Source organism: Trachinotus anak, unplaced genomic scaffold, assembly GCF_046630095.1.
Source record: "Trachinotus anak isolate AG129_WGS33_773 ecotype Australia unplaced genomic scaffold, CSIRO_AGI_Tana_v1 ptg000023l, whole genome shotgun sequence".
Taxonomy (NCBI): domain Eukaryota; kingdom Metazoa; phylum Chordata; class Actinopteri; order Carangiformes; family Carangidae; genus Trachinotus; species Trachinotus anak.
The window spans coordinates 1283529-1308107 of record NW_027273874.1 but is presented as its reverse complement, the minus strand read 5'-3'; the positions used below and the strand labels follow the sequence as shown (position 1 = coordinate 1308107).

Sequence of the window (24579 nt, the reverse complement as noted above, 5' to 3'; positions counted from 1 at the left end):
CCTCTGCCCACTAATGAAAATCTGAGGGCTGCCACAGAGTTCAAGAGACACATCACAGCAGCAGTACCAAATCCAGCCACAGGAGGGTACTGAACAAAGTACAGATAAAATGGTATTGTGTCTACAATTGTACTAGTTGTGTTTTATTTCTGAATGTATAAAAGATGCCCTGAGTCATAGGATCAACAGAAAATGGTCAAATTGTGCTTAACTCAAATGTGCATTGAAGTAATTGAGTTTAATTTAAAAAAAAAAAAAAAAATCTAAGCACCTATGAGTCTAATTAAATTTCTTGTCGTCTCAATTGCTCTTTTTTTTTAATCTGAATGAAGGTCACAAACCAACTGTCTCAGCTTGTCAATAACAATTAATAACAAGTGTTGTTGGACTTTTGACCCTTTATGTTGTATTCGCAGATGAAGCCTCCAGATGCATTTTAAATACCAAGGTGCTTTCTACACTTTATTTAATCCAGCAGTGTGATGCAATCTCCCTGGATATTGGAATATTTGCACAGTTGAATCTATAACTAATAGTAAATTGATAGTTTCCAGATGCAATAATGACCATCTCCAAAAGGTACTATCTCCAAAAACAAAACTCCCATGTTCAGACACGTTTTAGGAATTTTAATTAGAAATATTTTGTATAGCTATTAAGCATTTTCATCATCAGGTTGTGGTTGATGGGTAATAGATGGTTGGTGGGTGTTGTGCCAAAGGTGATGAAATGTGAAATAAAACCTCATATATCAATAATTGTCAGCAACACCATTTTGAAATGTATTACGTATGACTTCTTTTGGATATAAATCTCCCACCAGACACCTCTACAGGACCATAAACAATAGTTTTATCATATTACACAGGCAGGAGTGTTTGATGCTGAGTCACTTTGTTGCTTTGTTCTATTTATTGTCTATTTTTTATTTTTGTTCAGTTTTGTCTCAAGCATAGTGACATAATGACAAATGTTTGTTTTCTAAGTACTTCGTGGGGCATTTTTTGCCTTTATTAGACAGCAAACAGTGACACAAAACGAAGGGAGAGATACACCACGTAACAAACATCCCTGGTCAGCATCTTAAGCCCTTCGGCCACCACAGTGATAAATACCTGCTGCAAGAATTTCTGGACTTCCAGCTATTTGTCATCTGTTCCCCTTGAAGGACAAGGTATTGTTATATCATCATAAAAAGAAGGTAAACCACTCTGGACACTTGACTGTGGTCTTTTCTCTTGACTATTGATCCTTGAACGCAATAGGTTAACTTGTGGTTTATTGGTGAGTTTTTTATTCAGTGCAGAGCAGCATGTCCATCCAGCACCTGTCAACACTTGTGCCAGAGACGAAGTGAGGGAAACGCGAAAAAACAAAAAAACATTACATTTGCATTCATGGCAACCAGGATCATTTTCCACTCTGCTCTGTTTGCCAACCACGTTTAAGAGCCAAAGAGCTCAATCAAGATTATTTTTAAAAAAAAGACATCTGTCTTGTTGCATTAACACAAAGAATAACTTGCCAAAAAGGATTTGCTTTGTACAGATTTCGGAAGACGAAGGATGTCGTTTAGTGTCCTGAGGTGATCTTACAGGTCAAAACGAGAAAGAGAAAAGTTTCCTTCCTCTCCATGCTGCTATAAGTTTCCTTGGCCCAGTAGTATCTTCATTCATTTATTCAATTTTTTGTAAAGAACCATGTACAATATTAAACAAATCTACAGTCCCTGGGCAGGAAGTCACAATAAAAACATACATACAATGACAAAACAGCTTAACACAAGCACTGTAGGACACATTACAATTAGTTATACCCTGTACATCACACATACCATGTCAGCAAGAAGTGTATCTACAGTCATGACAGAGGAAGGTCCAGATAAAATTCTCTCAGCTCAGAAGGTTGTTTCTCCAGTATCGTGCAAAAATGATACTGGATCCAGGATTAAACTCTCTTGATGAGATGATGTCAAAATTAGGGGGCTGTATATTGGTTTTGGACATTTTCTTTGTGTTACCAATATTAAAACTACAACATGTTGTCTTTTCCATAGCAGTCATAGTTACTGTTGCTTAGGTATATACAACAGTGTCGTCAGCATACATTTGCAGGAGATCATTGCTATACAGACTGAATAGTAGAGGATCTAACATGGATCCTTGAGGTACACCCACTGCCTTTAGATGCATTTTCTGTGTTCTTAACCTTCCCTTTGAAGATGAAATGAAAGTGGGACACTCCTTGTAAAACTATTAACATTCGCCCAAATAGGATAGCACATTATCCCACTGTGGCACAAAAAGATGCATTTCAGTTTTTGAAAGAGCATTGGAGTGTTTCCTTACTCCTGTAAATCAGAAATAAATGTCGACTGTAGGTGTAAATAAGTGCAATTTCTACATCTTTCATCCCCATGCCCACACAGTATCTGATCATTAAAACAAAACACAATGCCATACTGTAGCACTTAAAGTCTGAACACAGTTAATCCATCAAATAGACACCCAAGTATTGTGAAATCTGCTCTTATTCTGTCACAGTGGCTTAATGTTGACTTTTATAATTACACTTCCTTGGTATTTTGTTTATTATGATTTGAGTCTCAGCACACTCTTTGCTGCAGGGTTCAAATGTTGGCAGCACAGTGCACCTGTCAAAGACCACCTGAAGTGTTTTATTAAGCAGTTAAACATTTTCTTATTTCATTTTAGGGATGATTTCTGTTATCAATTAGTATTTATGTTATTTAAATCATTCAGTAATGGCACCAATTTACCTCCATCTCCATCTCAGCTCACTGAAATCTCTTGTGTCTTCGTGTTTATGCTGCCAAAGTGCAATATTGACGCATAAACGTGCTATTTCACCCCTCAATTTACTTTATTGCACTTGTCCTGCGTCCAAGGATAGCATTTCTTAAGTGCACTGTAACTACTTGACACACACACACACATGCACACACACACGAACACGCACTCTAACCCACACATACACACAAAGCACACCTGGGGAAACATTCCTCGAGGGAAGTCATCAATCAGTTTTATGGCTTGCTCTGGGAAAGTTTCCTCCTCTCCAATCAAGCGTCTTCTCTCCCTCCCTCCCTCCACCCGCCGCCTCAGTTCTCTTTCTTATATTTCCATCTGTATCAGTTTTGCTTCACATCTGAGAACGATCCACTCCAGCCAATTAACTTCAGCCATTTTTCCTATTCCACTGCGGGATAATTGGAGCAAACTGGAGGGTGAGATCTCTGCCTGGACGATACAAGATAAGGCTACTGCAACTGGCTTCCCTCTGTGTCCTCAATTTTCCCGCCAGTGGTTATAAACCTGAGGTGGAGGATCTGCACAGTGTTAACAAAATGCCTTTACAAGCCATGATTTGTTGAATTAAGTCTTAAAATCCTACTTTTCTTCTGAGAAGTGGGAAAACTGCCACTGTGTCTGATGCAGATCAACCTGTTTCATGAACTTTTTTTGAAGAGGTTTAGTATTTTCTTCAGAGCTTGTAACAACAAATACACTAAAACAATCTATTTTCAGATAAACTGTGATGTAATGATAAAAGTGACTGTAACGCGTCACCAGTGGTGGAAGAAGTACTCAGATCCTTTACTTAAGGGTCCTGGACACATATTTTCTCAATTAGCTTCTAAGTATGAGCAATGGGATCATGCAAGGACACAAAATTAAAACAGCTTTGGTTATTTTATATTGAGAAACTTTTATATCTGTGTGTCTGTGTGCTCTTCTCACTGTTTTTAAATCGGGTGGGGCTCTGTTGGGAAAAGATGAGGTAAGTTATTTTTCATGCACCATTTAGGATTTAACAACAGTTGAATCAAAAACTGATGATAGTGGTGATGGTGTTTGCTTATGATGGCAGACCATTATCCCCATCAACCAGATTAACAGGCTTTTCTTTTTTCAATTTAACTGTTAATAAATTGCTTTAACTTTAAAATCACCCCAGCCTGAACCTTGGAGCATGATTTGTGGTATCACAATGCCTGGTCCGATATACAATTTACACAAGTGTGGAAGTGCGGAAACATGACACATGCAATGCACACACACACTTAGAATGGATGTAGTTTAAATAATTGAATATTTGTAAATTATGGATTTATGGGTAAATATCATTTTAGGAATTTTAGCAGAAGCACTTTGATATCTTTTATCTTCAAACATGTCTGGAAGGAATCTTTTACTTTGATTTTTGCTTATTTAGCCACAAATATTTAATAGTGTCGAGAATTACTTGTGATTTGAAAAGATACACTATCACCATGTATGTTATGAAATAGTCCCTTTCAGACTGATACATAACTATTGTTTTTACAGTGATACAACAATGTAAAAATACATTGTCATATTATGAATAAAAGTCCTGAACTGTAAACATTATAAATAAAAGTAAAGCAGTATAATTTGAACAATGTACTTAAAGTTATAAGTTATATTTCTTAGGTAAGGATAAGAACTGAATAAGGATAATAACTATGAAAAGCAGAAAATACTTCTTCTTCTGTTGAAAAATGGCCCCAGAATGCATCATTTTTACAAGCGGATCATATGTTTTTATGTGTAAAATCTTCATCTGCAAAGTGACAAGTACAGCTGTCAGAAAAATGTCTCCGAGTAAAAAGTAAAACCTTCACATCTAAAACGCAGTGCAGTGGGGCAGTGTGGTTCAGGCAGCGTGAAAGTGCAAAGCAGTGAATAACCTACTCAAAAAAACAGGACAAATGCCTCCAATTTGTAATGAATTACACTGCTTGAGTAAATATACTTAACATATAGGCCATATACAGTGGTACACACTGAAGTGTGCAATGAATTTCAGACACATTAGAAATTACACATTACACTCTCTTCTATTTAGTCAATATCTGGTTTGACTTTGGAGGAGTACACTGTGCTAAGTGATATCCACTGGAAAAATGCACTTATTGATGCACATATTGTTTATAGACAAAAGATCAATGACACAAAATAGTCCTCAATAGGCTGGTTTGGCTGACATGAAGGGAAAAAAGTTAGTGGGTATCAGGATGTAGATCATCCAAAGAAAGTTTACTACGAGCTATAAAGGTTTATCATCCTGGTGAAGCCTTTTTCGCAACGCCCTTGCCTGAGTGTGATGGATGCACTGTATATCTGAGGTGCGCCGTGCGTCAGGCAGGATGTGGCTCCTCTTGAGGTGGGAACTCTTGGCTCAGGTCAGTTACTATAAGAAGAGACACCTCCCAGCTGATCCCGTTAATCTGCCTCCCTCCCTTCCTCCTCCTCTTCCTAGAGTACCCGGTGTGTTGCCCCCTCTCGGTAGGTTCGTCTTCCCGCTCTGCTCCTCCGCAGACGAGCTGGAGCTGGATGTCCGGACACTTGCTGCGCTCCTCTCCATGATCAGGAGGCGCCGCGGGAGCAGGAGAAGCGGGGAGAAGGAGACTCGCTGGGACGCACATGGTGAGCTCTTGTGATTTATTTCATCCTCTGTCTGAGTGTTTATTCGCTGGGGTTTTGATACTTGAGGAGTTTCCTCTCCGCTGAAGTCGCGCCCAAAGAGAAGCAGCGAGTGGACGAGAAGTTTGACCCTTGTATTTTATTTTTGTTTTTCCTGTGAAAGCAGAAATTCCCAAAGATGAATCTGCAAAATGAGCCTTAAAATTGTATGAGGGGAGCATTTAGCACTGCGTTACGTTTGCTGCCGTAAAGTATCAAGTAATTTTCCAAAGGGATGAAATTGCTGCAACTTATCCTTGGGAAATTCAGCCGATAGGCGGGTTTCAGACTTTTTAAAATGTTCTTATTTATTATAAAGAATTTTTATTAATAATAAATAAGATATTCAATATCTTCGGATATTGAAGTTGCTGTATTTAATAGACTTTGGTCTACAATGCAGGCCAAATGGATAAATCTGCCACAGTCATATTCATGAAATTAAATTACCAAATTATTTTATTTACAACTCTTGTAAGAATAAATCCAAAGTTGACATTTTTACTTTAAAAACTGGGACTAAATTTCATCATAACTCCTTCATTTTAACAACTTCTTTCCCTCGGATAGTTACTGAAAGTTGCCGCCGGGACAATCCCACTTTTAGTATGATAATTAAAAGCAGATTTATGTTAGATTTTTGTCACTGTGTCTTCGTGGTACGGATCAAATAAACAATCTAATATCAAAACATAAAATATGAACACAACGGGATGGGCTAATATCGGGGATTTTAATAAGTTGGACCGAACTTGAAAGAATTTGTTCTAAATCTAAAACACATGTAACCAATTGAAAAAAAAAAACAAAAAACACGATTTAAAAAAAAAAAATCTAATCCCTAACCCTAACTGAAGTTGTTTGATCAAACTGTGATAGCCTCACTCTGTAAATATTATTGTTCCTCTCTGGAAGATAAAGTTAATTGACTGCAGCCAATTTGTGCTTAACAAGTGCAATTAGCTCTGCAGAGTGGATGTAATCAGGCTCCGGGTTTCACTCTCAGCTCTTGCCAAAGTCATCAGACTGAACATGACAAACATGTATGTTTAATGAACCGTGGGGCAAGTGAATCATAATTCGCAGCCCCATTACATGCAACGGCGGCAAACTGCGTGTGACTGCGGGCTGTTTGCGTTTTAAAGGTCCGTCTGTGCTTCGTTTTCCTAAATTCCCTTTGCAGCCCTTGTACAAGAAAATAAACCGTGTTCCTCTTAACACACATATAGACACGTTGCTCTTTTTGTTTTTTTTAGGATAAAGGGGCATAAATTTAGGTCACTGATATTTTACAGTTGAGGCCTTTAATGTAACTTTGGCAGCTTTAGAAATTAATTAAATCAGGCTGTTGTACATTTCTTTTTATAATCATAAAATCATGTTTAATATCAGATTAACTGAGAAAAAAAAAAAAAATCAGGAGAGCTTTTTATTTGTTTTTGTGCTCATAAAGGATCCAGCCCTGCAGAGCTTTCGTTTTATTTAACCGCCTGCTCTTCATTATTAACTATATGACACCTCCTGGATTTAATTGACATCCAGAGGCCTCACTTTTATTTCCATCATGCCTGAGGTTGTCTTTGGCATGGCTGCAACATAGAATCACAATGATTTCATTTCCATCTGTTTTTCAATATCAACATGTGAAGCTGGAGCTTTACAGAAAGCCTCTTGCCAACTTGTATGAGGCTGTAAAGGGGGGGTAGGATTGACAGGAAACTTAAATATCAAATGGGTGACATGTGTTTTCTTATTCAGAAACGAGGTAACACGGCTCATGGGTCAATGCAGAAGCAGAGGAACCCTCCGCGTTGTCTGTGGGGGTACAGTTGGCCCCCGGGGGCCCCACACATGCAGCTGATTGGCAGTTTGTTGGAGACACAAGCATTAAGAACACAGGCCTCTAGCTAAAGATACAAGCAGTGACAATCCATTTTGTGCTGACTGTTGCTTCCACCTCCTGGGCTGCCCCACTAAAATTAGATTATTACACCTAAAACAGAGCTCCTGGAATCCGCTCCGTGTGGAATAACACACACATGGGCTTCAACTGTGCAGGCAGGAATGCAGTTTGGGAATACAGACTGCATACATAGCCTCTCTCTTCTCACCCGGAGCACAGTGTTGTATTTCTGACCGGCTGAGGACAATTGCAAATTAACAAAGGTGTCAGTGTGGTAACATGCGCCAACAGGTGCCTGGTTCAGCTTCAAACATGTAGGCTATAAGAGAGAGCTTATATAATTGATCATATTTATTTAAAGGCTCTGTGTCTTGGAGCAGAGCTGCAATGTAGAACCCTGGGAAATCTTCCCAGCGACTATCGGCCTCATCTGAAACTCTTTTTAAACTCCACAGCCTTTTGTATACTTATACAAACCACAATTTAGCCTTTTCAATCTCCTCACGAAGCAGCAGAGCAATATGGATTTAAAATATTTGTCTCTGTCTTGCTCCGCTCGTGGCTGGACGGAGCTGCTGCCCATGACGAGGAATGTTAAAATGTGTGAGACAGGCCAAATCCAGCTCATCTGCTCCCCAGAACTGCTCCAGACCCAGACAGGCCCACAGCTCCAATGTGTGAACAGGCCAAAGCGAGTTAACAGGTAGTAAGAGAGAATACCACACACCAGAGGTTTTTACGCTACATTTCCATAAGTTAAAGTCCTTGTTTCCTGCTAAACCACCCCCCCCTCAAAATCCCACCATAAATTCTCTGTCCAGCCTAAAAAGCAATCAAAAAACTATCTTAGAGGTAGGGGCAATGTGTATATAAAGAACCTTCATGGTTCCCCTTGCATCTTCTTTAAACAGACCGTTATTCCTCTTTTATTACCTGACAGATCCTCTTCTCCGTCTGATAATCCCACTATAATCTGATTGGATGGGTTGAATACTTATGCAAAACAGTTTTCTGTGTCCTTTGGCATTTTTCTGTTTATTATCATCTGAATCCATTAAAAGTTGCAAGACAGTAAAGCATGAAAACTTCCAAGGGGAAGTGCACAGATTCTTATTTTTCCCCCTGCAAACCATTAAACAGCTCCTTTTTTTTTCCCTCCTCCAACATTTTTGCTGGTTCAGCTTCATGAGACACTTTAATTGCATTTCAGCAAAACAAAGAATGAATGAAGGAGCGTTACGTGAGGAAATCAATATGGACTTGCAGCTTGCTGCTCCGACTTCGAGCATGAACATGAGCGGCGGTCTCCTCGCTCTCCTCTGTTCGACTATGCTGTAAACATGCCCCCAGGTTGTCAGCAAGTATTTTTCCAGCCACTTGCCAGCCAAGCATAGCTGCTTCTAAAGATCACCCGCCGGAGATGTTGTTGATCTCATCATACCACTATTTGGCTGTATAAGCTTTTTTTTGAAAAGACAGAGATTGCTGCCAAGTTATTTGAAAACTATTTTTACTGAAACTTAATGTCTCCAAAATGGGGTCATATTTGTATTTATTTTATTTTATTTTTTTCTAATTTAGACCTTGATTTAAAGTTTCCTGGAAAGAAAAAAAAGGGGATGATGGTCTCTTTCACACACGTGCTATTTGCAGTCAGTGTATATTAACAAAAGAAGTGCTGTAAAACACTCCTGATGTGCAGTTTTTACATTTAATTCTCATCAAACTGCACTTTACGGGGAGTGCCGCTCATCTTCATCTTGTTCCGACAGCCCGGCCGTGTGAATTTATGGAAAGCGGCGGAGGAAAACCGTTGAAACTAAATCCAGTGGGTTTGGGTGGCGGTGCCAGACAGATGATCTGGTTTCGGAAGAAGAGAGAGTCTGGATTTGGCCTAGTGGGGCGCATTAAAAACCTCAGGGGCCCTCTCTCAAATGAGCATCCATTTATCAAAGTGGTTGTAATGGGCCAATGTTTAATTAGTCATGTAATGTGACAAAGACAAGAGCAAGTGCATGTCATGGGAATGTTAAACAACCGCCCCCTTTCTCTTCTAGCCTCATGTGTTTCACCCACCCCATCCCTGAACCCCCACCCGCCTACGCTCACTTGTCATTCCCCATCCAGAATGAATTCTTTAGTATGCTCTCAACGCTCTTCTACTTCCCTGAATCCTCTAATAACCTCTGCCCTGGTTATAATCCCCTTTGACACCGTCTTCCCTTCTTACACAGTCAAGACACCAGACACCGAATGAAACCAGAGACCTAATTAATCATCCGATCAACTTATAAGTCCGGCTTTTTATCAGTGCGTTCAGTTTCCCGTGGGGCATGTCTCGACACGTCAGGAATGACCAGCCAAGGCATTCTGGACCCCAGGAATGTGGCTCGGTGGCACCAGACTCACAGTTAGACCACTCATCACTGTACTCATTGCTTGTAGTGTTTCGTGTGTTGCCTGATGTGGTTGATCTTCCCTTTTATCCTCAACCGGGTTTAACTGATCCGCTTTTTAGCACGTCTTCTGTTTCGGAGGTCAAGAACGGAGCGGTTTGTCCGTGGCAGCAGAGGGTGTACCATGGCTTCCTTGCAGGCCCCTCAGAGCTGTGTGGTCCCTGAGGGAAGCCTCATATTTCGGTTGTTGGCTAATTGAGCGCGATGACGAGGCCGGAGAGGCTCTCTGCCCGGTCCTCTCCTACGGGTTTGGTTTATGCAGCCCTGCTGACTTTGCTGTCAGTGTCAAACGCTTGTTAGGACATCATCAATCTCGGAGCAGTTAAGAATATTCCCAGAACAGAATGAAGGGGGCAGGTGATAGATGGACAGAGAGATGAAGGAGCTGGGAGAAAGTTGTTTAAAAATGTGGAAGAAAGGTAGGTATTGACGAGAAAATGACAGTCCTCTTAAGAAGGAAAGAAACAAGAATGACCCAAAAATGAAAGTGGAAAGTGTTGAACTTTCTTTGCAGGAAACAAGTAAAAAAAGTGCACGTAGGGAATGCGCTTCTGGGCTTCATGTGAGCTGTAAAAAACAATAAATCACTGGTTCCAGATAAAGTAGATTCATTGTTCGTTGTGTCCACATGCCATAATTAATGTTCTGGGGCATCAAATCTTGACAGAGAAATAAATTACTCTCATCACCAGTTGTAAGAGACGGGAAGGGATTTGTTCGCACTGCGGACATACACAAGTCCATGTATGTCTTAACCACGGAAGTATCCATGTAGGAGCTCAACTTGAGCACACATTTCAATCTATAAATCATTTCCTACCATCCCAAACACTAATCTCCAACCCCTCTTATTCCCTCCCCTCTCTTCTTTCAGTCTATTTTCTCATACCCTCTTTTCTGCTCGATAACCTTTCACACCGGTCATGCTCAGCCCCCTTGCTCGCCTGCAACACTGACCAACGGTAAAGTGATTTGAAAAGGAGAGTCATAAACGTGATGGATGTGGTCCAGCTCAGGGTTTAGCCCCAGCTGTCGGGCATGTTTTTTGTCATTTCAGACAGACCCGCTGGGTGCGTGCCCTTCTTCACCCCCACTCATCCACTCTTTTTCGGGGCTGAGGGGAGTTTTAAGACAAATATGTTCTTAAAGGCTGTCAAGGTCATGGGTTCAAACCAGTGGCTGACAATGCTGCGAAGATTCAAGATTACATTTTTACAGGATGAGATCTTTACTGGTTTCTACCGAAAGCCAATAAGGTGCAGATGAAGGGATGCAGTGAGCTGGTATTGTGTGTTTTCAATAAAGGCACAGGTGGTCGATCTTAGATTTCCTTCTTTGGCTTTAAATGCAAGTCATATAAATCAATCAGTTTATGTGCTTTTTTTTCCTTTTATGATCTAGCTCCCATGGTTTTCTCTTAAAATAATCTTTCTTTTCTCCCCCAGGCTCGATGACATGATGTTCCTACCCTTTTCCCCTCCCCCCTCCACCTCTCTCTTCCCTGTTTTCCTTCTACTCCTCCTTTTCCTCCCTCCATCCCTTGTCTCCTCTTCCCTTTCCCACACCCCGTTGAGCTGGACTTCACCTCATGACCCCTGCTATCACTTAGACGGCCGCCCGCGACACTGCTTGTCGGAGTTTATAAATGCTGCCTATGGGGTCCCAATCAATGCTAGTCACTCACAACAAGGGCCTGACTATGACAGCAACATCATCACCTTGACAGACCTCCACAACCCTCATAACATCACTTGCTGGATGGCCCACAGAGGTACTGACACCGGGGAATGGGTCCTCACCGTGCCACTGGGCCGTCGCTTTGAGATCACCTACATAAGTTTGCAGTTCTGCCACCAGGGGGAACCCTCAGATCCCATCTCCATCTCCATCCTCAAGTCGATGGACTTCGGGCGCACATGGAGGCCGATGCAGCACTACTCCAGCGACTGCCTTGGAAACTTTGGGCTGCCTTCCCAGACAGTGGCCCAGACCAGGCATCAAGAGACAGAACCTCTCTGCTCAGACCCTCGGCCCCTGCAGAAGCAGAGGGGTGGCATGGTGCTGGCCTTCTCTACCCTGGACGGACGACCATCCTCTCCTGATTTTGACCACAGCCCCACCCTCCAGGACTGGGTGACGGCCACAGACATACGGGTCGTCTTCCATCAAGTGTCCAAAGTCATCAAGGAGGGAAGCTCGGACAAAAAGGAAGAAACAAGATGGCGAGAGGATGGAGAAGATGACAGAGGGACTGGGCTTCTGAGGTGGAGATCGGGCTACAAGGGCCACAATGGAGATCAGGCCGACAAGTTGAACACAGATAATACACTGGCATTTTTCGACAGAGAGACAAAAAACGTAGAGATAAGGGGGAGGAATAAAGGAGAGAAAACGGACAAACATGGAAGGAAGGGTCATAATAAAGGGTCAGGTCAAGATGAAGATGGACACAATGTGACCAGCAAGGAGGGGAGGGATAGTTTTGGCACAGACTCTCTCACTTATTCAAAGAAAGGTGGGAGAGGTAGAGGGCGTGGCCATAAGAAGGAGCGTATTCATTGGCTTCCTTGCCCCACTGGCGGCTGTAATTGGACAGTGGAGGGGCGCAACAGGGGTAACAAAGGGCGGGAGCTGAGGAAAAGGAGGAACAATAATCTCAACATGAGACAAAGTGCCAGGAATCTGCAGGTGGCTCCGCCCTCCCTTTTTATCGCTCCTGTCCGAGCTCCACTGGCCCTCTCTGACCTGCAGGTTGGAGGCAGGTGTAAATGTAACGGACACGCTTCTAGATGTCGCCGTGACGACACAGGCCGGGCAGTGTGTGTGTGCGAGCATCACACAGCAGGGCCAGACTGTGATGTGTGTGAGGAGTTCTACTTTGACAGACCATGGCATCGGGCTACACCCACGCACCCAAACCCCTGTGTTGGTGAGTCATGAACCTATGTTAGTTATTCTGACACTTTTTAAACTTTATATTTGTATATGCACACGCACTGAGGAATAACTGTGGTAATAAAAATGTGAAAGTGTGGCATGATTATTCTTTAATTTATTTGTGAATTTAGTTTTTTTCTCTTTCTGAACTCAATTAAATCTAAATCAGCCGAAAAATATACTACACTTATTATACTGTAAATATAGTAAAGAGTTAATTCTAATTAAATCCTAATTCTGAGCCTAAACTTCACTGTCTATGACTCTGACTTTTCAAGTTAAATTTTATGAAACTTTAAACCAATAATGTAGTATTTTATGTCATTTAAATAGTACAGCACAGACATACAGACATTCCCATTAATCAAACTAGATGCTGACCAATACTGAAGTTTTGAGGCCAGATCCCTTAAATCTGGTTGTTAAAGAATTGTGACAAAGGTACACAAACTATGTAATGGAGAGACTTTATTGAAATATTTTGTCATTTATCATGTGAGCTAATATTTGCTATATCAACCTTATATCAGCCAATTTATTGTCCTCACAAGCACCATGATACATATGTAACTATTGATATTTCACTTAAATTGTTACTTTATGGGTGAAGTATAAGTATTCAAGATATAGACAAACCTTTTGAATATGTTATTATTGCCCACCCCCGAACCTGAAATGAACTAATCCAAAATTTCAGAGGTCTTTCGATTGTTTATAAATGTATTTTTCCTTTGTCCAGCCTGCGAGTGTAACGGCCATTCAAACAAGTGCCGCTTCAGTATGGAGGTGTTTCAGCAGTCGGGCCGACGCAGCGGAGGTGTGTGTCAGAAGTGTCGCCACCACACGGCCGGACGCCATTGCCAGTACTGCCAGAATGGATACACCCGTGACCACAGCAAGCCAATGAACCACCGCAAGGCCTGCCAACGTCAGTCACTAGATGTGTGTGTGTGTTGCATGTGTGTTCGGGGTCAGTGTCAAGGGGAAAAACTAAGTGCATTCTTGTTTGTGTATTTGTGCATATGCATGGGTGCGTAACATGTAACTGTAACTGTGAATTCCCAGAAGATGAAAAGCAAATCACAGTGTGAGAGACAGTGTTTATGTCTGACGGTCTGAATGCATGTCTCTGTGTGCGTTTAGGTGGCTGTTCTGTCTCTGTCTGAGCGTACAGAAGTGTTTATGGGGTGGTTACATTGTGAGAGTGAATAGCTATTCCTGTTAGATACGCACACAAAAACACACACAAAAACCCCACTGAGCTGCCACCTGTATCCCCATCGTTACCACCGGCTGGCATCTGCTGTGACCCCTGACCTTTGACTGGTCACATGTCCTAAGTGACTGTGACACTCTGGCATGCACATGTGGAAGCTTGACCACGGGCCTAATATATCCAGAGTTAATGGGCTCTCTTTGAGCTTGACACACGTGCAGGAAATGAAAAAATAAGCAACAATTAAATATCCCCATGTGTTTTTTAATGCTTGAAACTGCAAATTCACATCTTCCACCACACAGTCTTCCATGTCTGCTTTAATTTATTGATGCTATATTTCACAGAGTTACCATTCAGAGGCCAGTAGTGATATAATTACTCATTTTCTCCCGTCAGGTTGTAAGGACTTGTGTAAATATTACTAGAGTGTGAACAGAGCTGCTCAAGTGTGGCTTCCTCTCTCCATCTGTCTTCTCTCACTGGGTCTTATGCAGTGATAGTCGAGGTAAATAAAAAGCTTTGCAGTGTAAACTGCGGCAAATCCAGGCAGTAATCATTATGCAGCATCACAAGGGCCAATATAAAAGGAAGAAAACAGAAGAGAAATTAATTTAGACAGAGGATTGCTCTCCAGCTTGATGAAGGTTTGTCGACTAAAAGCACCAAGATCAACGATGGAAATAAGTCAAGGACCACTGACAAAGATTGTCCATAAGCCAAACCAGTGATGGGATATTCAGTTAATACCCTCATGGCGGAATTTGTCTTTGTTTACCCATCAAGACAGCGAAAGAATCTCTTCCCTGGTGTCAGTAAAGGTCTTGTGTCTTGCTCAAGGACGCTCCCTCAGGACAGATTCTTGCTGTCATGCAGGATTAAACCTAGGTTCTGTTGTTGATGGATGGTCGTCTTAATCCTGCCTGTTGCACAGTCTGTGTTTTGTTAAACGGTCACAGATTTTAACACATTTGTGCTTAAAATATCTCCCACTCGCCTCCACGTTTTCACAACTTGATGCACATTCTTCTTCACAACGCCAGGACAACTCAGCCAAATACACTTGCTCAGGTCCTTGCCTATTTCATATTTATGCCATTGAAATATATTGATAAGTGGAAGCTAGCCTGTACATCCACAGCCTTCTCTTATTGGGAGCTGAAAACCTTCACTGGAGTCTGACTTTTATTAAGCTTACCGTAATATTTTTAATTTATATTTTACACATGCACCTTCAAAATGAATGCTCATGTCGCTTTGTCCTTATTCGATGTGGAAATAGGCAACTTTGCTAACACGTTCAGTTTTCTAAGGTGACAATATGTCAGTGTTGGATTTTCAGCTTGTTGCACTGCCCTAAGTGACCTGCTTTTACCCTCTAGGCTGAAAAAAAAAAATATGGCCCAAATAACACTAATCTTTTCATTATCCTTTCCAGCATGTCAGTGCCATCCCTTGGGAGCAGTGGGCCGCTGGTGCAACCAAACATCAGGTCAGTGTCTGTGTCGAGAAGGAGTGACCGGCCTCAGGTGCAACCGCTGTGCTCCGGGATACAAACAGGGCAAGTCCCCTCTACGGCCGTGCATACGTAAGTTTAGAACCAGTATTTATGTTTAAACAGAATCTGGAAAACCGTATTGACACTGGTTAGTTGCTCAGGCCTTCATTTGACAAGTGTATGGGTTTGCGAATAATCGCAGTTGTTTTCGGAAAAGCAGAAGAAGTAGCATGTTGTTTTAATGTCGGACATACATTTGGAGAGGAGGTCCCCAGTGCTGGTTTCTCTTGACAAACCAAACCTTCGCAATGAAGGATCAGATCAGAAAACAGTCATCAGATCAGATCGTAGAAGTCAGCGACCAGCCTTTCTGTTGTTTAGGTTGGAGGACTTGTTTTAATATGGATGAGTCTTAACTTATCCAAAAAAATCTCTCTCTGCATTTGATGCATGCTGCCCTTCTCAAATAAATCACAGCCTTTTAATAGTTTCTTGTCATCCATGACAAAGTCACCTCTTTAATTTCTCCTTCAACCTAATTTGCTCATGGCCTAAATGGATTAAACCTCCTATCAAGAGCTCTAATCCTTTATCAAATAGTAGCTCAATATAAAAGGGGCCGCTGCTGTCCCGACCAATTGGCCCAATCTCCCAGCGTGTCCCCTTTTCATCATCCCTGGAGACGGTTTCCATAGCAGCGTGAACATGAGCTGACCACTACAGGGAAACCTCATCTCCAGCTGATCTGGGATGAGCGTCAGATCAAGTGGATTGTTTCTACTCATATCTCTGCTCTTGAGCAGCACCGAACCTCAGCCATGAGCGCTAATCCACGTGCACTCGTCCGGCTAATCGCACAAGTGCCCACAACTACACAGGCACTAACGCTGTGTAAGCCCCAATCAGGTGACATAGGGAGCCAGCAGCGACGAGCTTCACACCTGTTGTGCAGCTCAAAACGCCCCCATCGCAGGGCCCAGACTCATAACTCTCCCGGTGAAAGGAGTGAGTGAAAGAAAACCTTGTTTGTTTTTACTGCCAGACCATCTCAGGCTATGTATAGCATCTTTTACCCCCACCCAGCACCACATCCAACACCTCAGTTCCTCCTCTCATAGGACAGAGCAAAAAGTCACGCAGCAGCCAGGCTAAACTTAAAGTTAGCTCCCACTGAAACTTTTGTCCGCACCTCGAGCAGCTCAGGATGTTCACAGAATTAAGAAGCCTGTGTCAAAATTCAAAACACAGTAACTACGTACTTGGTCAAAACCGATTTACTTACAGTTATCTGTGAATGAAAAAATATACATTCAGAACTGACGTAGTTATATGAAGTTATATGAAGCAGGAGATACAGGCAGCCATGATGGAGAAAAAAAATCCAGCTGAACTTCTGCTCAAGCTAACAAAACTTTCGTTTAGCTAACGCACGCTAATGTAACTTACGTCTGCTTACCAGATTTCAGTAGCCATCATCTCAGCTTTTGACTTAAGTGTAGTCCATGTTATTTCAGCTGTTTTAAATAACATATTTCAATAAATTAGGCTGACCATAACAATACTATTACGATATCTATGGCAAATAGCACAATAAAAATCAGTCAAATTCATCTTTAACTGTCTTTATTATTTGTTTTGTCTTTTTGTAAATGAATTACACTCTATTATGAGTGTAGTGCAGACTCTGGTGTAGAAACTGTAGCCACAACTTTACAAAAGTGTAGGCTGACAAAAAAGAACGACGACACTAAATCGATGGTGAAAACTCAAACTGATGAACTGATGAATTATTGACACAATATCAATATTAATTTTTTTAGATATCACAGTTATTACCTGTATTGTGTATTGTGTACTGTAACTCCTCTACTAGTTACGAAACAGATACGAAAGCTGAATTAACGCATTTTGTTGGTACATGCTGAATTTTCTCCTAGCACACTGATGATTATCCAAAGTAAGTATTTGCATTTTTTCTTTTTTTTCTTTTTTGATTTATTTTTATTTTTTATTTGTTTATTTATTCTTTGATCAGTTATTTTTTTATTTTTAAGTTTCCTGTGAATTTTCCCATTTTTGGACAGTCTCTGCACAACTGCTGATACTGTTTAGAGAACATTAAATTAAACATTAAATTAAATGGAAAAAATATCAAAAGTACATTAAGTATAGTATAGTTTAGGTATCAGGGCTGGGACTCTGATAATATACTGCATCAGTTTCTAAAAATGTCAATGATACCCAGTTCTGCTCAGACAGGCTCCCTCAACTGGCTCATTATGACCTCTCACATATAGAGTATGTACATCCACAAACACACAGCGATTTCCTGTCTTTTAAAAGTGGGGGACAGTCAGCTGGGTGGGGGTGTAGGGTGTCACTGGCCCAGTTGTGTCAGAGAGGACAGGACATGAACAGGGGGACCGAGCGTGAGCTCGCTAAAATATGGCTGCGCTGTCACACACACACTTTTACAAGAGGCCTGGAAAATGTATGGTCAGACGAACAGGTTGTTCATTTTCCATCCACAAGTTCACGGACACACACACGAATACACAGAAATATGCAGTCAAGAGAATTTTATTAGACTCTGTTTAATGTTTAAGACAAAACCATACAAGAAGTGATGGTTTGACCTTATGAATTACCAAAAGTTTGTATCTTTGTGCGTTGAAGCGAGCGTCACAGAGTGTGTTTCTAGCCCATAAAAGGACCACACAAACAGTCAGCTTGACACTTGCTTATCTTCTGCACAGACATGCCTCACGCACTGAGAGGCGTTCGAGCACAGCACACAGGCCCCACAGAAGGCCGACGCTCGCCTGTGTATCTGCTCCTGTCACCTGTCTGAAACTGTGTTTATGTTTGCAGGAATTCAAGAGGTCGCTCCGACCCCGGTGTACCAGCCTCAGTACAGCATCGGTGAGTGGATTTACCAGCAGGAGTTACACTCTCTTTCATTTTGGTCTTTTCTATAGGTACAGTCAATATTTAAGTTCTGTGGTTGTGTCATCATACTCATCTCTTCTCATCAGGATGTGTTTGTCCCCTCATACCTCTAACTGTATTTCCTCATTGTGGATAATGTAGTATATCAGTGATAGTATTGTTATATGGCAATATTGGATTTACAGAATTTTTTCATTTTTCATTTGAGATAAAGAAAAAAAAAATTCTTTGGGACAGGCACATCACTGAATTAAACAAAAACTAATTCCTGGCTGATTATTACGTGTATACATTTCTGGAGAATTTACACATTGTTAATTGTCACTGTGATAGACAATCACCTGCCCCAAATGTTAACTATGTAAATGTTTATATCATAATACTTATCATTCTGGATGTTTATTAAACCCTTTTTGGCTAACTTAGAATAAAATGTACATTCTTATTAAATCAAATAAGGAGTGTGTGAGACTCCACAATTAAAATATTCAGAGTTACTTCCAGTCGAAATGAATAATGATTTTGCTGTAATGAAAACAGACAGAGAGTACACACCTCTTGAGCTGTAACAGGTCGCAGCTTGACAGGGAAAGCCAAACTCTGACTGATATAATCTTTCTATTTTAAATCTAGTTCAGCATATCTTGCCATGAATTACTCTCTTTCTGTTTTAGTGTAATAAAGTTTTTTCACTCTCCAGACATTTCCGTTTAACCCTGATGTCGCCTCATGTATAACATAGAGATTTATGGAACTTACATGGAATCATATATCAAAACAAAAAGCTCCTCTGAAGTCTTGCCATGGGCCACATTTTTGAACAGAGGGGATGTTGAATTGAAAGTGTTTTGGGAGCCGCTGCTCCTCACGCAGTGGCGGAGCACCTCCTCCTAGCGGCAGCTCGATGAACGTCCCACCTGCTGCACTCGCCGGTCATCTGTTAGTCACAGGATACTGTGATGACAAATAGAAGAAGCCATATTGTAATTAGGGGTAAAGACATGTGCTGATATGCTTGCTGTGAAGTGATACCCTCTCATTTGATGCATTCTCCCTCCCTCCCTTTCTCTTTGCTCTCTCTCCTAGCGGAGGAGTGCGTTTCATATTGCCAGCCCTCTCAGGTTAAAGTCAGGATGAACTTGGAGACCTATTGTCTCAAGGACTATGGTTGGTGTCATGTTTTTATTTATTTATTTATAGTTTACCTTGTCACAAAAATAATACTTAAGGATATAATAATAATAATAATAATTTATATTTTGAAACCCTGTCTTGCTCAGTGCTGAAGGTGCAGGTTAGAGGGATGGAGCGTTCAGGTCCATGGTGGCAGTTCTCCATCTCAGTCCAAACCGTCTTCCGCACAGGGTCCACCTCGCGCGTTCGCAGGGGCCCCCACTCCCTCTGGGTCCCCGACCGTGACCTCAGCTGTGGCTGCCCCGCCCTCCACGTGGGTCGGACTTACCTCCTGATCGGTGCAGAGGAAGGAGAGCGAGGCTGGGGCCCGGAGGAGAGTCGCCTGGTGGCGGACCGTTCCACTCTGGCCCTCCAGTGGCGGGAACACTGGAGCCCCAAACTCAGGGGCTTCCGGGGGCAGGACAAGAGGGGCCGCTGCCCTCCAAAATCCCCCAACAGCCACCGCAGGGTGCACTCAAGACCCCAGTCTGGGTACGTCCCCCCTCACCTGCTGACTGAGACAGACACTGACAGTGTGAACACACACTCTGAACAAGTGGACGAGACTCAAACCTTAACACACCCTCACACGGAGGTTAAATCCACAGCGGCGAGCCCCTCACCCACCACACCTGCTCTGGTGTGTTCTACTCAAGGTTCTGAATAAAAAATAACAACAAGGAGAAATAACAAAGACAAGACGACTAAGATTTAGACCTTCATCCTCCACCTTTCTGAACATTTTGCTGAAAGAGAATTACTATAAAAAAAAAAAGGAGACCAGAGTGTTTTTTCAGACTTTTCTACATTTTTTCTGAAGGTTTCAGGAAAAACAGGAGACTTTAAATAGAGAAACCCCTCAACACACATAAATACATACACACCTGTTATGTGATGTTCAAATGCTGATCTAAAATGTGAAGAAACACGTTTCCTCATGTGGCTTTTGGCGTTTGTGTGTTTTTGGAGGGTAAAAGGTCAAATTCATGATGGTGCACTGCGGTCTGCAGCTGATGAAATATCTAGATATGCCAACCAAAAACAAAACTGGTGCTATGTGAAATATTAGTTATGAGAATTTTAATATTTTCTACAAAAGAAACTTTTGAAAATTAAAGTTTGACTAAACTCTGACTGAAAGGCCATGCAGAAATTTTGTCTTACAAAATTGTTTTTTACAAAAAGAATTGTCTGAATTATATTTGTTATGAGATTACTTTATGTAACCTACACAAACAAGGGTAACATAACAAAATATACAATAAAGGTAAATATTCTACCTCACATTTACTACATACTCGTGTAACCAAAGCTAATTCAGAAATGTGATTTTTTTTTTTTTTTTAAACAAGTAGAGATTATATAAGTGATGTAAGGTTTTACTGCAAATGAGGCAAATACAATATCTTCAACTTTGTTTTCATACTTTTCATATTGAAATTTAAAAAATAACATAAACGACATTAATTAATTTACTAAATAAAAATATTTTTATAGCAAATAAATAAAAAATAAACATAAAACTTTAAGAGAAACTGTTTACTGTAAAAAAAAAAAAAAAAAAAAAAATATATATATATATATATATATATATATATATATATATTTACAGTTATTTGACTTAACACTATAGTTACAGAATAGTTAGTCTGGTATTTTTTGAACTAATACTTATACTAATACTAGAATTCATAAAATCAAGTAGTTTTTTTTAAAAATAGAAATTTGACATTTTTCTACTTTTTTTATTTCCAGTAGTTAGGATAAAAGTAGTGCAAACTCCAGGTCACATACACACACACACACACACACACACACACGCACACACACGTACATACACGCACATACACCTTGCATTCATTCTGTACAATATTTGGGGAAACGGAGACTATCTACAATCTGGACAGCTGACACACAGACCAAACTAACCCCGGCCTCATTTTCTAACCGTATAGGAATCCTCAGATAGACGGTCACCAGCCTTGATATGGATCTGAAACGCATCGGTCCGACCTGTCGTCATGGCTTCTGTTTCCATTTGGGAGATATGGCGTCATAGCCCAGGGGAGATGGTGGAGGTGGAGGGGGGTTACATCAAGACAGATGGAAGAGCTCCTATTTGTTGAGCAGCTACGTTGTTTTGGTAGAGGCCGTGTCAGTGATTGGTTGTGCCGCTGTGCTGAAGCCAGCGATTGAAAATAAAAAGAGAAAAATAGACTCGCTGACTGATGTTCGCTCAGAGCGATTCATCATACTGTACAATGATGGGAAGGATGTGTGTGTGTGTGTGTGTGTGTATGTGTGTGTGTCGGCTTGTTTTCGTACTCGTATGAAGTCCAAGAATCCAGAACCAGCAGCTTCTTGACGCCAAGTAACACACAGGGGGCCCCAAACAAAAATCCACTGATGCTGGGAACACAAGATCATTCAAATCTAAATTTTATTCAATCTGAGGAAGGCAAGTAAGACCTACAACTTTTCAAAACCATGTGTATATGTTGATTTAGTTATAACAGCTTTCACATTATTCTACTCATCTAATGTTTCGTTTTTAGAGAAAGTACCGTATTCATCTCTGTCCCAACGTGGCCACCAGTTTATGATACTTTAGTGCTGTTGGTAGGGCATTTTCAAATGCTGTGTTGAAAATGATAAACACAAATTATGCATGAATGTGGGCCTTTGAAGAGGATTGTACAGGGTGGTTTTGTTAAAACACAAGCTGCATACGAAGCAGGAAAACAGTTGATAGCAGCTCGTGAAGCCAGAAGACTGAGGCAGAATTAGCAAACAGAATATAATATTAAACAAATATAAAAACAATGACCAGGATGTATCTGTGTAATCAACAAAACATTTATAAGCAGTTGAAATTTGAACTTAAAGCTGCTGTAATCAATATTTTTATATTAACAATGGATCAAATGACAAGAGGCTGCTCATAACGACAAACCCACAGAGAATTATCACATAATCTTCAGTTGTCTTCAGCTCTGTGCAGCATTTTAGCATCTTTCAGCTCATTGTTTTGGTTTGATAGCCGGTGTTAGCATTAGTTTAGATAAAACTAGAGAAATTGGAGCAACAACTAGTGAAAATTAATCAATTTAAGATGTTTTTGCACAAGAAAAACAAACTCAAGACAAAGCAGCTGTAGCAGTAAAGCTGTAGCATGTAGAGTGCAGGGTTACAGCTGCACCACATTCACATGTGTGTAATAATAATACAAACTTATGTGTGTCAGAGGTAGAAGACAGACAAAGAGTGCATGTCAAGTATCTGTGTGTGTGTGTGTGTGTGTGTGTGTGTGTGTGTGTGTGTGTGTGTGTGTGTGTGTGTGAAGCACCTGCTGCGTTTCTGCAGGAAACACCTGTTGGCGGTCGTCTCCTCAGTGTAGCCTCTGTCGACATGAGGGTTTGATCCTGAAACTCCCCAAACACACACACACTTACACAGACACTAAAAGACAACTTAAGCCCGCAGCGCTCTCTGCTGCAGGGGGAGCACGTTGTCTGCGGCTTTGTTCACGTTAAACTGACAACACACACTTTACTGAGGCGCTGCAGACGACGGCGGGCCTACTGTTATGGTGGTATATGGAGACTGGGGATCAGCTTCTTCTCCTCCGGACTGGGAGGCAGCAGTGTGTGTGTGTGTTTGTGTGTGAATGTGTGTGTGCATGTTTGCGAGTGTGGTATTATGTTTACAACCTGCTGAGGATACGTTTTACGAGAGGTGACTCCTCCTGCGCTGCAGCCAGAGCCAAAGTTCAACTAGACCTCTTGCAAACACACACTCACTCTTATTTTTATCCTCTCATTTCCTTTTACACACACACACACACTTCAAATTTCACCTGACTCTCTTAGCTTGTACATCTCTTTCTCACACACTGCGAGAACTACTCAAGTCCAAGTTCAGCAAGTTTCACTGCTACACACTTTTCAGGAGACACACACACACACACACACACACAGGGCTTCTGTTAACCTGAGAGGCGGAGGGTCAATCCCTGTGATCCGCAGCCTGCATGCCTTCCATACAGACACGCCGCCGACACAGCAACCTGACTCCCAGCTAGATTAGGACTAATCAAGCATGGCACAGCTCCGGGCAGAAACGCCATGATATACACACACACACACACACACACACACACACACACACACACAGATATACTGTACCACAAACATGTTCATACGGGGAGCTTTTGCTGTTTTATATTTATTACCATCTGTTGTCCTGATGCTCAGGACTTGCATTGTAACCCCGTGATGGTTTGTTTATGGCAGTTAAAGGGCTGCATGTGTCCTTTAAAAAAAAAAAAAGAAGAAGATTTCACCTGAACTAAACCATAAAGTCAAGGTCAGAGCAAGTCAACATAGGTTTATACAAATGACAACCACAAAATGAGAAAAGAAGTTCGGTGGAAATGAAGTCACTGTTTAATCTTTGTTGACGAGACGGTAAGTCTGAGTGTGGAACAGACTGTATGGAACAAGTGCTGTCACAAGTCCAGACTCTGACTTCTCCTGTAAAAATGTTCCCACCACTCCCAGGTGTCCACCAGTCGTCCGGTCCAGTCTTTAGTCACAAAAGTCTGGGACGTCTGGGGCGTCTTCCTCAGCCTTGCAGCTTTGTAGTCTGCAATGGGAACCTCATTTTGTCTTTGTAGTCGTCAAGCGGAACCTTATTTTGGCAGCCAGCGTGTTAGACGGGACAGGTGATTTATGACGCTCTGTTTTTTTCCACTTTGAGACTTGTTCTGGATGTTGTTATGGTGTCCACACACAGATCTCAGTGTGTTAGGACTTAGAGCTGGACTGGGGGTCCAGGATTAGCGATCAAAAGACTTGGGGGGTGGTTTTGGGGTAGAAGGTTAGAGGTAACACTAGCCCAGCGTGCCCAGGTGGTGTAGTTGAAAAAGAGCCTCCCATCTG

At 41.4% G+C, this 24579-nt stretch overlaps 1 protein-coding gene across 2 annotated transcripts; it reads left to right on the top strand.

Moving 5' to 3' along the window:
* The first annotated feature begins 5335 nt into the window (after positions 1-5335).
* ntn5 (netrin 5) lies at positions 5336-21739 on the top strand. 2 transcript variants are annotated; one of them, XM_071459478.1, is made up of 8 exons: positions 5336-5471; positions 11312-12795; positions 13543-13731; positions 15458-15607; positions 18389-18439; positions 19553-19633; positions 19747-20131; positions 21595-21739. In XM_071459478.1, the coding sequence occupies exons 2-8, from the start codon at positions 11322-11324 to the stop codon at positions 21623-21625; spliced, it is 2361 nt and encodes a 786-aa protein (XP_071315579.1). In that variant the 5' UTR covers positions 5336-5471; positions 11312-11321; the 3' UTR covers positions 21626-21739. The 2 variants fall into 2 exon arrangements, with proteins under 2 accessions (XP_071315579.1, XP_071315578.1); XM_071459477.1 differs by lacking the exon at positions 21595-21739 and having other exon boundaries at positions 19747-20773.
* The last annotated feature ends 2840 nt before the right edge of the window (positions 21740-24579 follow it).

Bases quoted from the DNA above. Each gene is read 5' to 3' on its own strand.
- ntn5 (XM_071459477.1), top strand. From the start codon at position 11,322: ATGATGTTCCTACCCTTTTCCCCTCCCCCCTCCACCTCTCTCTTCCCT. The intron at 18,440-19,552 runs GTGAGTGGATTT...TCTCTCTCCTAG, and splicing joins CCAGCCTCAGTACAGCATCG to CGGAGGAGTGCGTTTCATAT. The intron at 19,634-19,746 runs GTTGGTGTCATG...TGTCTTGCTCAG, and splicing joins CTATTGTCTCAAGGACTATG to TGCTGAAGGTGCAGGTTAGA.